This window comes from Anthonomus grandis, chromosome 1 (assembly GCF_022605725.1).
Source record: "Anthonomus grandis grandis chromosome 1, icAntGran1.3, whole genome shotgun sequence".
In the NCBI taxonomy this organism is placed as follows: domain Eukaryota; kingdom Metazoa; phylum Arthropoda; class Insecta; order Coleoptera; family Curculionidae; genus Anthonomus; species Anthonomus grandis.
The window spans coordinates 14,506,167-14,520,416 of NC_065546.1; the positions used below are offsets into that span (position 1 = coordinate 14,506,167).

At 31.5% G+C, this 14,250-nt stretch overlaps 1 protein-coding gene across 1 annotated transcript in view; it reads right to left on the reverse strand.

Annotated features, from left to right (window-relative positions):
- Positions 1 to 14,023, reverse strand: part of LOC126737573 (coiled-coil domain-containing protein 96) — a 33,145-nt gene extending 19,122 nt beyond the window's left edge. The window contains exons 1-7 of the mRNA XM_050442518.1: positions 13,631 to 14,023; positions 13,401 to 13,575; positions 13,227 to 13,336; positions 13,007 to 13,147; positions 12,862 to 12,951; positions 374 to 453; positions 30 to 315 (exon numbers count right to left, since the gene is read on the reverse strand). Of these exons, the coding sequence (XP_050298475.1) occupies positions 30 to 315; positions 374 to 453; positions 12,862 to 12,951; positions 13,007 to 13,147; positions 13,227 to 13,336; positions 13,401 to 13,575; positions 13,631 to 13,876 (1,128 nt within the window). The 5' untranslated portion in view covers positions 13,877 to 14,023. The remainder of the gene's footprint in view (positions 1 to 29; positions 316 to 373; positions 454 to 12,861; positions 12,952 to 13,006; positions 13,148 to 13,226; positions 13,337 to 13,400; positions 13,576 to 13,630) is intronic.
- Positions 14,024 to 14,250: the final 227 nt, after the last annotated feature.

The window sequence follows — 14,250 nt, forward strand, 5'->3', positions numbered from 1 at the left end:
GTGTTGAATATGGATATTAAAGTACAAACCTTTCGCCTTCGTAAATACATTATTACCAGCTTCTGGCGTATATTATTCGTAATTCTATTTTTACCGATAATTTCACTCAATTTGGTGTATTTATCATAATATGGTTGCCTATCTAGCTTTTTTTCCTCTTCCTCCACTACAACAGGCTCAAATTCTTCTTCTACATTTTCAGCCTCATCCATAAAAATTTCAGGTTCTTGTCTATCCAAATCAAAAAACTCCGTAATATCATCGACAATTTCAATTCTACTTTGAGCCTCGTAATATATGCTGGGTCGCTTAATCCTATTAAATTACAGTGTTTTAAATAACCTACTTTTTTAAGTAAATTTTATCTTACTACCTTTCTTCAGATTCTTGCCGAAGTGAAGATATTAGAGTTGAACGACTTGTTTGAGCTCCATCTATAGTCTGTTTTGAAACCTAATCAATAATTTTAATAAAGTACCAAATAACGGAAATCTACTTGATAAGTCCAATGATAAGATAGCCAAGTAAAGAGATTTGAAAATATAGATATAGCGGCAGTGGAAGTCAGAAAATGTTTACACAATCCCAATTATTAATTTAACAACAGGTGCTAACTGCACAAATCTACTTCATTACAAAAAACTTTTAATAAATAAAAGGTAAAAAGTTTAAATAAATGAAAATTTATAACTTTCTGATATTCTTTAATAAATAAAATGATACCGATTTGATTTCAAGTAGAAGATTATTGTGTATTTTTTTGCATTATATAGGCTTTCAATTAACTCTGACTGTGGGGTTGGAAGATAAAGAGCATGCTTGCCAATCCTAAGTGGGTAATTACAACATTACCTTAATGAACTGTTGATACATTCATGCAAATTAAGCAAATGGATTCAAGTATAAATAAAGAAGGAAGAGGTATTATTTTATATTTTTAAAAGAATTTTTGACAGGGTTATTCTGCTATTCGTTCAGCAGCAGTTCACGAATAGCTCTCTTTTGTAGTTTAAAAACGCCCTTAAACTGAGTTGCACAATAGGTACCCTAGAATATAAAGGTATATCGAAGATGCCACTTAAAAAGCGGTTAATATAATTCTGATCTAGACGTTACCATGTTTAATTCCCTGGAAACCGATCTAAGTGCAAAACATGCAAAGCCTAATTTTTTGGAAAAGGCATTGATGTACAAGTCCAATTTTTAAGATTTGTCTACAATAAGTGCTAAAAACTTTACAGAATCAACGAAGTCTAAACTATTGTTTTGAAGTACAAAAGGTTCCAACGTATTTTTGTAAGACAAGACTTTCGTTTTAGAAAAATTGAGGCACAAAAAATTAGAATCGCACCACAATTTAATGGTGACTAGGTAATTTAATATGGTTCTATGTAGTAAGACACTACATATTCGGGTTGCTCCAAGTAAAATTTATGTCGTCCGCAAAGAGACAGATTTTACCACTGATGTCAGTAGGTGAGACTAACGATATCATTTTAGTCTCACGTCTCTAGTCAAATAGTAAATATAAAATGGGGCGACGAATCAAGACTAATCTTTGAGGCATTCCGTTCTCTCGGCTTGCCAGAAAACGTTGTCATATTAATCCTTACAAGCCGACTTGTGACATTTAGGTAAGTCTTAAACTTAAAAATTCAAGAGGCGTTTCTCTAAACCTGTAATGCACTAATTAATTAATTAAGATATTATGATTTACACAGAGGAAGCTTAAGAAAAATTGTTGCAGTCGAGTGTAGTTGTTTATGCAGGAGCATACTCTACTAAAAAGGCAAAACATAGTTCTCCATCGTTGCCGCATGTGTTTTTCAAGAATCCATGGGGAGCAAGTATTTTATATCTAAACAAAAAAGATAGAAGAAGCCTTTTTTAATCAATCGTTTATTGATCTTGGATAACGTGGTAAGGAGCTCAATTGGATGATAGTTGGAAACTTGCTCTTTATCATCTTATAATACACGCAATAATAATTATTGTCTTCAGGCAGCTTGAAAAAGCTCTATTTTGAAATTACCTAATTATTAAATTCGTAAGATGGATTAGCGTGCATTCTGGCAAGTTTAAAAACACTGTTATGGTAAACCTATCAGTCCCAATTGATGTTTTGTTTCTAATCTCATTTTCTAATCACATTTTATTGTACTGCGAAGCTCTTCTAGTACTATAGGAGTAAAAAAGAAACTGTATATATTTTCATTAGGAAAATAAGGTAAAAAAGGGTCATAGAAAGTAGGTGTTTCATTAAGTTTTTTGCAACATTTATAAAATAACTATTAAGAGAGTCAGGTAAAATAAAGATTGAGCCAGATGCTCTTTCCATTTAAAATAGGTCATGTTTCCCTGCCAACATTACCTGCTTTGGCCAGCCTCTTAGAGAGGAAGTTTTAATCAGTGGTTTGACAAAAGTGTTTAAAGTTTAGAAAGTTTTTATCTCCAAAATACGTTGTAATTTGCGTATTTATTTAATTTTTCTGGATTTTATAGAAAATTTAGTTGGGACTGCTTTATAATCAGAAAAACAGAAATTAAAAATAGTACAGTCAGCGAATTCCGGTTTATAAAAGATGACACGACATGGTCTGTAATAGTAGAACTGGTTTTAATGATATTAGAGTAGGTAAATTATTATACATGACAATACCGAAGAAACCGAAAATAGACTGAAGAGGTTCCTGAGCAGCACATGCACTGGAGAAATTAGTTTTCATATCGCTATATAATAATAATTTATTTTTTAAAGGCAAGGATTCTAGCAAGCTCAGTCATTTTTGACAGAATTCATGTACGTCAGCATAAGCAGCTGCAAATCAGTTCTTGCAAAACCCGGAAGCATCCGGAAATTTATGGAGAATGGGAGAATGCTTCAGTATTACAAATTCCTCATGGGCTTGAAAACTTGGAACGGAGCTCCCATAAAGCTTAAGCCTTTTGATAATAACTATCTGGCATGAGTGAATGTTCCCCCAGTAAGGGAGTACCAGCCCTATAGCTGAATTCATAATAATAAATATAATTATATACTATATTTATATTAATAATTTATTTAACGCAGAAATTTTTGTCACAGAAAATAGACAAGCGGATTGTGACCCTAGAAGCGGAGTTTAATGTTATCGAAACAAAGTTCAAAAATGTTCTATACTTGGGTTACCGAACAGATGGAGTGGTCACGTGATCGTTCTGCGCCGGAGGTGTGGCCTAGAGCCTCGATAGGGTTCATGACTTGAGGTTTTATTTAATTTTATTAGTCGAGCGACTTTAGATCGTTTTGGTTGAATTTTCTGCTATTCGAATATTTGAATCTTCGCAATATTAAAAAGTTGAGATTGTGTTATTTTTTTGTTAATTTGTCAATTTGTTTGTTAACAAATAATGGCTGACACGCCACGGGGTGTACGTGGCGTCGTTACATTGTCACCCCCCAAGAAAAGAGTACGAAAACATTTGACCATTGCTGAAAAGGAAGTGATTATGAACATATAGAAAATGTGTGATAACGAGCATCCAGCATAAAAAAAGTGCAAAAAGTCCAGTTTACAGCAGAAGCAGCAGCTAATAAATATTTTTAATATACAGTGTGTCACAGGATGAGCGAATTTATACGTGAAAATGACAAAAAATGTTGTGGTTAAAATTTGACCGTTTGGCATATCATTACCTGGCACAACCTCAAAATCGGTTTGGACCCATTTTACAGGCGACCGTATTATAGTTTAAAAAAAGCTGCTTACAAAGCAAAGCTGTACGGTAAAATAATTTAAAATAAGTAGGCATAATTCTCCTCGTCTAAATCTGCCAAGGTTGCATCGATGGGCGGGTCTATATTTCGCGCACATCATTTACTCCATCTGTTCGGTAATCCGACTATAATGGAAAAGGAAAAAGTTTGTATAAAAATAAATTAATTAGAGCAGAATATAAAGCTAACTCAAATCCGATTAATTGGCCTGCCAGACGATACCTCAACGTGAAAAAAAGAGTTGCTAGGCTTATAAAAGATAACTTTAATATCCCTAATAATAATATATTGAGCGGCAGAATTGTATAGAGAAAAAAACGCTTTTAGAATAGGACCAATTCGTCGCTTATCTTATCAAGGGGCAAAAGCGCCAATCTGTTAATTTTACAGGAAAGCGTTTTAAAGAAAATAGGTCCTATTTGGAACACGATTACTTTTTAAATAGTTTATTAATTATTTTACTGTCTATGGTGTTACGTAGGTCAATATATAATATTAAATACATGCTTACTAAATATATGTGTAAATTTTGAATACATATAAGTTATTTATAGCTAAAATTGACCCAAATGGATGTTCGACCATTGGTTAGATTTTTTGAATGTTATATTGGATGTTCGCCTGTTATATTATACTATAAAAATAAGTAACTATAAATAACTTATAATATTCAAATTAAATAAAACATGTAACCGCTCTTTCAGGTATTTGTTTATTCGTTATGATAGGTAGATTTATGAAAAATATTGTTAATACAACTTAACAGAAACAACTAGTTTCAGTAAAGCTAACGAACTAAAGAATAGCAACTCTTATACATCAAAAATTTAATAATATTTTAAAAGTAAACATACACATTTTAACAGTAGATACTAGAGGATAACCACAAAAATATAAATGATAACTTATTTTATTAATTTATAAATAAAGATTATCGAAACATACAAAAATTAAAAACATTTGGCTGTTTATTCATGCGGAAGATCTTTAAAATATTTTTGAAATATTTGATCTTTTACAACCGGTGTAAGACCTGTGCATAAACTAATAAGATCATTGTACTTATCTCGAGAGAGTTTTATCAAGTCTTTGTTTAAAAGAGGTATAGGCTGAGACATGATTTCAAGCGTATTTCTTTTAAGGGGCAATACAAAGTAGTTTTTAGCAAGGTTTACTTAAAGTTGTAAAATATTGTCTTTGTCTACCATAACCTCTTTTACTTTCGTCCAATCGACATCCTCGCCCGTTTCGAATTTTCTAACCGATTTTATACGAATTTTTTCAGAAAGGGATTTAAAATTATAAAAATCATTTACATTCATGCTAATAACAGTGTATGGTAGATTTCGTCTAGCCAGTTTTAGAATAGGTGGAGGCTGAGCAGGTATAAAGATGTCGCCGGCCAAAGAAATAGCTGTTGATACTGAACTATGGGCCGAATCGCCCTCGCTTTGACCGTGGCTCGTTTCAAAAAAATGTAAACGCATTTTTTTAAGGTTCTTCGAATTTGCTATTGTATGCAGCAGCATAGTAAAAACAATCGTGTTGCAGTTCTGACCGCCGCAACTATCTGAAAAAAGGTATACTGCACGAAGGCCGCGATCGTCTAATTCACGACAATAATTTAACACAACCGTTTTTTTCACACTACTATTAACTACAGTAAAAATGGGCTGCGCTACAGAAAGATGTAGGCATAACAGCCAATATTACTATTTTGAGATCTGACAATTAGGCGAAACTCCATTTTGTGCATGTTCGCCTCTTAGCCTGATCCTATAATGTATTTAGTGTCGCTTACGCCTATAAGACAATTTTGATGTTTACGGGAACTGCTATAGATGGACGTTCGCCAGTTTGCTAAATCATAGATACCGTTAAATCTGATCACTTGATGGACCTAACTCCAAAACAAAAAAAATATCGCTTTCGCCCCTTGGTAAGATTAGCGACGAATTAACATACAGTTTTAATCAAAGAAATAATGTATTGTTTTAGGAAAAAGAGCTAAAGGGAATCAAAGTAATAATTGTTGAAGAGCTAACTCTGCGCAAATATAATTTGTTAATGCCATAGAGAAATTAAAAGTATGAGAGGGTTCAATCCTATAGTGACAAGTAGGCACCATCTTTACCCTAATTGCAGCATACGGTTACGGTCTAACCGAACTAAAATAATTGACATTTGTCACAGTCGGTAAAATAGTCTACTGTATTACCGATCCGTCATAGAAATGAAAGACTATTCGGTAGGCTATATAAGCTATTCAAAATTTTAGAATGGCGCGAAATTTAAAATTATTGACCCATTAAATCAATGTTTAACAGCGTAAAGGCTGTGAATCTCGATCACAAACTCAAAATTATAAAATAGTGCAAGTGTATTAATTTAATTTTTTGCAGAGGCTAAGAGTGATAATGTATGTAATTTAAGTTTATTTTTTACATTTTTTAATTGAATTCGTTAGTTTTTTGACATTAAATTCATCAAATTTGCTTTTAAGCTGTTAAGTTAATGCATTAAGGCCCTTCAAAAAATAAATTGTTAATAATGCACTTTTTCATTGATTTTTAGAGAATGTGAAAGAGATTTTACAGCCTAATACGCTATCAAAAAAAGATTTAATGGGTCAATTATGTAAGACAATATTTTAGAGATTTAAGAATAATATATTAAGTCCTGTTTTGAGAATTAAATGCTCGATACTAACAATGTTAATTTCACTGTTATCAACAAATTAACAAGGGTAGGGGTAGAAATAAAGTCAATTGTAAAGTAAGTTTATAATTTATTGTCTTTAAAGGGATCCTGATACAATTTGTTTTTATGCTGCTTTAGCACAACACTGTCCATGGTTGTATTTTACTTCTTCTACATTTTGAGGATATGATACAAAAATTACAATTTATAAATTAATTATTTATAGACATAAGAACATATTTCTCAAAAATATGCCCCAAAAATTTTACGTTTACTACCTCCTTTTTTGTACAGAGGGTACCCAAAAATGTTGGTAGTGGTAATATATAAAAAATAACCCTGTAATTAAAATATTCTTTATGGAGAGTATGATATTAAAAATTAGTTAACACTGATGTATAATTCTAGATGGCATCAGTCCTTTTTCTTAAATATACAAGGAGAATCCCTGGATCTTACTCCGACCTTATCGAGGTGAGGTACCTCTTTGAGTAGTGACCTGGTAGAATGGAAGTTCTTTCACTTATTGTGCTTTTGGTACTTCCTAGCAGCAAAGCACTGATGATACCTTTCGTCAGACCTAGTAAAAAGTGGTCTAGCATAATTATGTTCATTCTGAACATTATATTGAGATTGCTGGATTATGATAGCAGGTAATAAAGTCAATGTATTTTCCCAAGGTAGTTGTGCCTCAACCAGTACTGGGACATTTTGAATAATACTTGGGCCAGCAATTGGGAAAGCATACTTTCTTAAACGAGTATGTATAGTACTAGTAAATAAAATATCATCAAAATGGTCTTAACATTAATAACACCTTGTTGAGGTTGGGCTTAAACCAAGTATTTTAAACCATTCGGACCTCCCAATAATGTCACTTTCAGGAAATTTAAAGAAAATTTGATTTTTGTATGAATCCTTAATAAGCCAATAGTATGTATTAGAACAAGTAGGTGCCTTGCATTTAAAAATAAATTTTCAGCAGTTTTAAAATGGTAAACAACAATTTTAGGTGACCTACAATATGGTGAAAACTATTTGATAAAAAAATTGCACTAACCCCATCCTAGGGATCTGAAACCACAATTTTTTGTTAAGAAAAAAAACAAAAGGACACACCTAATGGACGCCAAAATAAAAAGGAATAAGCAATGGCGTTAATCGTCAATGGCGACGATCGATGATGCGAAGGTGGGTGGGGGCAAGGAACGAAAGAAAATCGATAATCTAATGACAATTATGACAGAAGTTGGCCCTCGATGCGGTCTAACCGAACTAAATTTGTTAGGTTAAGTTTTAGAACTTGATGATCAGGTTAGGCTACCTTTCGAACACTCTTTTATTATTTATTTCTCTATGGTTAATGTTGGCAAAAGACAGAACTGACAGGGATGGAGAAGGATATTTTGAAATGTGGCAAATAGCATATAACCGGAGGCTAAATTTCACAATAGTATTTGGTGTTTTACTTTTACATTATTTATAAAATTTATGTATTTTATAATATGGGTATATATTTTTAGGGGAATTTATATTTTTTTTAAGTATTATATTAGCTGATAAAAAAGTAAGTTTTTAACATGAAATCTTGTGCGGGTGTAAGATCATTACTATTATTATTATTATTACAGAAAAATTAGTACATAAAATAATTATATTCTTGGAATTTCCGAAACGTGGGTGTCGTCTAATATTCTTGAAAGTTATGTGCAGATACGGGTTATATTTTTAAAAGAGTTGATAGAGCTGCAAGACGTGGTGAAATTGATATATGTTAAAAATTTATTTAATTATAAAATTTAAAATTCTTTATAAACGAGATATGTTGAATAGGTAAGTATTTTCAAGGCCTGTTTATCGATATTTTTAATGTATTGTGACAAGGTTATTTTTGGTGATCTTGATTTGAGATTTAATGAATTTCGAAAATAACAGTCTTAATGACTTATTTAGACCTAAAAACAATAAACTTACAACAAAAATAGAAAATTCTCTAACTAGAGTTATTAATAAAACTTGTACTATTCTAGACTTAATTTACTTGTTATGTTAAATTTAGAGCGCATTAATAAAGATTAATACTGGAAGATTTTAAATTTCAACCTTTAATATTAGCCAAAAGCTATCATGTTTTAATAACTTAATAAAAGGTATTTTTCATGTTCCCACTCCTTTAAAAGCAAAATCCACCCTGCCTAACAAACACTATAGAAACCATGATAAAACTTCAGGATACTTAAATCGTTTAAAAAATACAAAAGTAGTATGATAAAAGTTGTTGGAATAGCTATAAACAATTACGCAACCAAACTCATATAGAAGTGAAAATAAAAAAAGAGATATTTACAAACTATCTTAAGAGAATTTTTTTTTAAAAAAGGTTCTTTATAAAAAATGAAGTTTTGTATATTATATGAAAATTTACATATAATATAAAAAACTAAAAATAAATCTCTTTCCGGTAATTTAGATAAGCCCATAGATCTAAATAAATACTTTTTATAATTTTCTCAAAATAAAAAACAAGTTGATCCTTTATTATTAGAGTATTATCGTAATTATCTGTCGAGTTCGACATAATTTTAATCATATCTATGAGCCGAGGGTGTCTTTAGTTTGCATACTAATATATATTTTTATATATTTTGCATATTTAATATCTTAGCATCTTATTTTTATATGAAAATGTAAAACGGACATATGGTGATCTTTGTAGAACATCAGTTATTAATTTTATTTCTGAAAATAAAATTAGTAATGGCAACAAACCATGTTTTTTGCTGCAAAGCTTTACCTAACCCTCTTAAAATAAAATAACTTTGCTATATACTCTAGTTTGATTTCATATACTTAAATTAAACTGAAGTGTATCCCAACTTGAATATACCAAATATACTCAATCAATTTAAGGTATGTCAAACTTTAAAAGTTTCTGATTTTCTTTATCGAACGCCTAGGAGAAATCTGTATATCGACTTATAGTGTATATGTTCGGCGCAAAGCCCAAAAACGGCCAATGGCCGCTTTTTTGCTCAATCTTAGGATTGGCTTAATTAAAACGACCAAAGCCCGAATTTTATTTCAATTTCGGGCTTTGATCGTCTCCAACCAGCTAAACCTAGGATTATGCAATTACGAAACGACCAAAGCTTAATAAATTCGGTCCGACAACACTGTCGCATTGAGTGTTTTGTCTTATATTTACGATGTCCATTGTAAGTGAAGGAGAATTTAAATTGAAATTAAATGCCTATATTCAGGAAAGTACAATGAATTATTATCCGATATAAAAGTTTCTTTAACTAAAAGAAGGCAGGGAGAATTGCTTACATCATTAGATTATCGCAGAATTAAGAGGTACGATATTTTAACCATCGGGGATGTAGAAAAATTTATAAAAAAGCGAACTTCTAGTGAAGAAGGCATAAAATATTTTTGCCATATAGATGAAGTGTATAAAATTATTCATAAAACCCACATTGATACGCGGCATAAAAGAACTCGGTGCATGGATAAAGAGCTTAAAAAAAATACTGTAATATTACCCGTGATATAATTGATATTTATTTACGCTTATGTGGACAATGTCAGTTGAAGAAAAAACAGAAAGGAAAAGGGCTTGTGGTTAGACCAATTTTGAGCAACAACATGAACTCAAGAGGGCAAGTGGACCTTATAGATATGCAAACAGAACCAGACGAAGACTACAAATTTATTTTAAATTATCAGAACCATCTGACAAAATTTGTGTTTCTAAAACCTTTGAAATCTAAAAGAGCTGCAGAGGTTGCTTACAATCTTTTAGACATTTTTTGTATAATAGGTGCTCCTTACATCCTCCAAAGTGACAATGGAAGAGAGTTTACAGCAGCTGCTGAACTTGCTGATATGTTCGAAGCTAAAATAATTTACGGTAAACCGAGGCACTCTCAAAGCCAGGGAAGTGTAGAAAGGGCAAACCAGGATGTTAGGGACATTTTGGTAACTTGGATGGCAGATAACAAGAGTACTAATTGGGCTAACGGATTGCGATTTGTTCAACTAAAGAAAAACAGTTTTTTTCATAGAGGTATAAACAGAAGTCCGTATGAGGCTATGTTTGGGGTACCTATACGTAATGGCCCATTTAATTCAAATATACCTTGTGAGGTCCTTTAAAATATTACTGAAGAGGAAGAGTTGGAAAATATAGCAAATGAAAATTCTAACGCAGACATCTCTAGCAGCTCAGATGTAGAAGGAGAAAATAATGCAGTATCATACAAGACATCAAGCGATGAAACCAAGCAAAAAGAAGTAAGTGATATTTCATTTCTTTTCGTACAAAAAATAAACAAAACTTCATATAAGTAAATTACTGTTTATACAAGGTGTTTGGAGGGTGAGTCGCCCAACTTAAGGAGGAGGTAGAGCATCTGAAAAAAATGGAAAAACTCTTTATAAGGATTTGCCTGAAAATGCCTTATTATGGATATACAGAGTGGGTACTAAGTTCCTGCAAATATATGCGTGAAATTGCTTCGTTCTCGAAATAAGTACAGGGTATGAAAGTTAGCTTTTCGTTACACTTTGTATCTTCATAATTATGCATTGAGGCAAATGCTTATATGGAGTTTTTTCATTTTTTTGAAATGTTCTAAGTCCTCTCTAAGTGTGGCTACTCACCCTCCAAATCATGTATTATGTAGGCAGATTATTGACCAACATGTTTTTTTCAGTGTACGTGTATACCTGAGAGGTAATGTATGCTTTGCACTCGGCAAGAAAAAATTACCAAAGCACGTAAAGCAGCCTCCTTTTCCCAGAAAAGGCAAGCCGACGAAATTCTGCAGAGATCCAACAAAAAATTTGCTCCTGTTAGTATTGGGCAAAATGTTTTGGTTAGAATACCAGATGTAGACAGAGGACGAGCTGCACCAAGAAACGTGATGGTTGTTGTTATGGAATGGAAAGAAGACAGTAACCTCTACAAGCTAGGAACATCATCAGGAGTACTTGAAAAATTATACGCAAGAAACGAGTTCCAAGTAGCTGATCATAGGTTCATAGACATGGTGACTGTTCCAGAAAAAAAATTAACGCTGAGAACTGTTGCTGCTGAAGATTCTCAATCAAAGCAAGGTTTTGTAAAATGTGGTTGTAAAAATAATTACGCAAACAGAAGATGCAATTGTCTAAAAAAAAGGGTGAAATGCAACTCAAAATGCCACTCATCATTAAATTGCAGAAATAAATAATTAAAAAGAAATAATAATAAAACAATACATGTATTAATTTTTTTTTAGTTCATATACATAATCATGTTCTTTTGAAATAAAAGTTTATACAATTTATTATTTCTTTTTTTTTAAGTAGCCATGTGTTATGTAGGTATCATGTTTATACGTACGAAAAAATAAATTGTGCCTTGCACGATGACCTCTCTATATAAATATTTTTATTGCCAAATTTATGCCAACAAATTTCTTCGGACTTGCCATAGCCTTTGTAAAATTTTTCTTTTTTAATAAAATCAAAATTAAAACAAATATGCACAACTTTTTGCACTTAAAAAAGAGGAATTGTTTTTAAAACGTTACATAAATTTATATTGATTCGCTAAAACAAGATGTACAAGTACGTCAAGCTTTGGTTATATCCTAATTATCCAATCTTAGGTTTGGCTGTTTAGAGACAGCCAAAGCCCGACATTAAAATGAAATTAAGGCTTTGGTCGTTTTAGATAATCCGATCCTAAGATTAAGCAAAAAAAACGGCCATTGGCCGTTTTCGGGCTTTGCGCCCAACATATATACAAATATATGACGTCTTGCCAAGCGCACTTAATAAGTCATCTTAATGTAATAGAAAGTTCGTAACGTTATATTAAGATATATATTTAAAAAAGAGGATTTTTTAAAAGAGAGACTTTTTTATTTTAAAAAAGGATAGAGCTTTATTCTTATTAAAGTTTTTTCTTTAGTAATACAAAAATTCGTACAAGATATGGTTTTAAATTTTTACTCTTGCTTTAAGGATTTTATTTTACATATTATGTTACCGACTGATGAAAAAATTACTTAGGCTTTGCTAATAAAATGTGTCAAAAAATAAATTTGATTGATTGTATCAAATGTTTTAAAAAGAACCAGTGCACTAGATAACTTCTTATGAGTTGATCTTATGTCATTTTTCTATTCGAATATAAGTAATTTTATTTACATGTTAGCATAGTTTCTGAAGTAATTTGGTTTATATTTATATTATTATTTTAATATGTTCAATATACTTTAATAAGGCTGGTAAACTAAATGTTCTTAAGTCACAAAAAGTTGTTGGATTTTTTACTTTAGGAAGATATTTATAGCAACTGGCATATTCTACTGAACAGGAAATTACTTATACAAAGAGTCTAAAATACTTACTTTCGACTGACGCCGTACACCCGCCTCGTATTTTGGTATCTCTTGGCTATATCTCCTAGTTCGCTCATCGATAGATTTTTTAATTGAAGCCTACGTTTAAATAATTATTTTTAAGTAAATAGTCATTTTCGATTTACTAAGTTACTTTGTGAGTCGATAAACCTGATTTTGATACCCTGCCAGAAGTAATATTTTGTATGGGAGAGATATCTAAGATCGTTACCCTTGAGTGTCTCGATATGCTTTCAGTATCTGCTTGCACATCAATAGATTGTTTTAGTATATCCTGAAAATTAAAAAAATTATTTCTCATAGATCATATATTTTTTGAGATCGTGAACCTGATTTCGATAACCAGGATTTACCTTAGATGCAAGAAGCATATCCGTGATGGTGACTTTCGATGCTCGTATTGATTCAGTACCTGTATGCACGTCTTCACTATATTCGCTAGTTTGATCAGATATGGCAGATCCTAAATTATAATTTCATTACAAGAGTGCTATTATTTATTTTATTACTTTAAAATATCACGTTACCTCTTATTTTTTGATCATCTTTATTTTTGATTGAACTAGTACAGTCCATTGAGATGGACAACGATTTATCAGGTTGGGCATTATTTGCTTGCAATTCTTGCTGTTTTTTATTTGAATTTTTTTCCTGCGATTCTTCATCTTCAGTGGTTAGGTCCATTCCCCCAATAGCTCCTGACTAAAAAAATGCCACGATCTTAATAAAATTTAATTATTTTTAATAAAATACTTACTGGCTCTTCACACTTTTTTTCAAAAAAATCTTCACTTAGGGATTCCTCTCGTGTAAAAGCAGTTTTCGACTCATGAATCAATAACGCTGATGATAGTAAATGTGCAGCAACTCCATCGGGGTCATCTTGAACTTGTTGATCTACGGGCTGATCCATTAATTCATGAAACGATTCTTTAGTGATATGCTCTTCGTCGGGTAAAATCACTTTGGATTTATGTAATATCCTGGCTTCAAAATTTGCCATTATAATAGTATTTTAAAAACTATTTAAAATTTTATGAAATCTATCATGAGGAGATTTTAAAAGAAAAAAAAACCTTGAAAGTCTAAAAATCTATTACATTAGTGCACAAAGCAGAAAGTACACTTGTCTGTTAAGACATTGAATTAATGACAAATGAAGTAGGTAATTTGATTGTTAACTTGATTTACCACTTTTTTATTTTGGTTATGAGCTTGTTCGCTTTTTTATTGCTAATAGACAGCTAATTATTTCATAACTAATTTTATTTAATAGTTATATAATTATTATGTTTCATATAGTGTGAGCTATTTTTAAATAAAAGGCTGTTTAACGTGGGATGATGCGTCAATAATTCGATTGATATTGGGGAAATT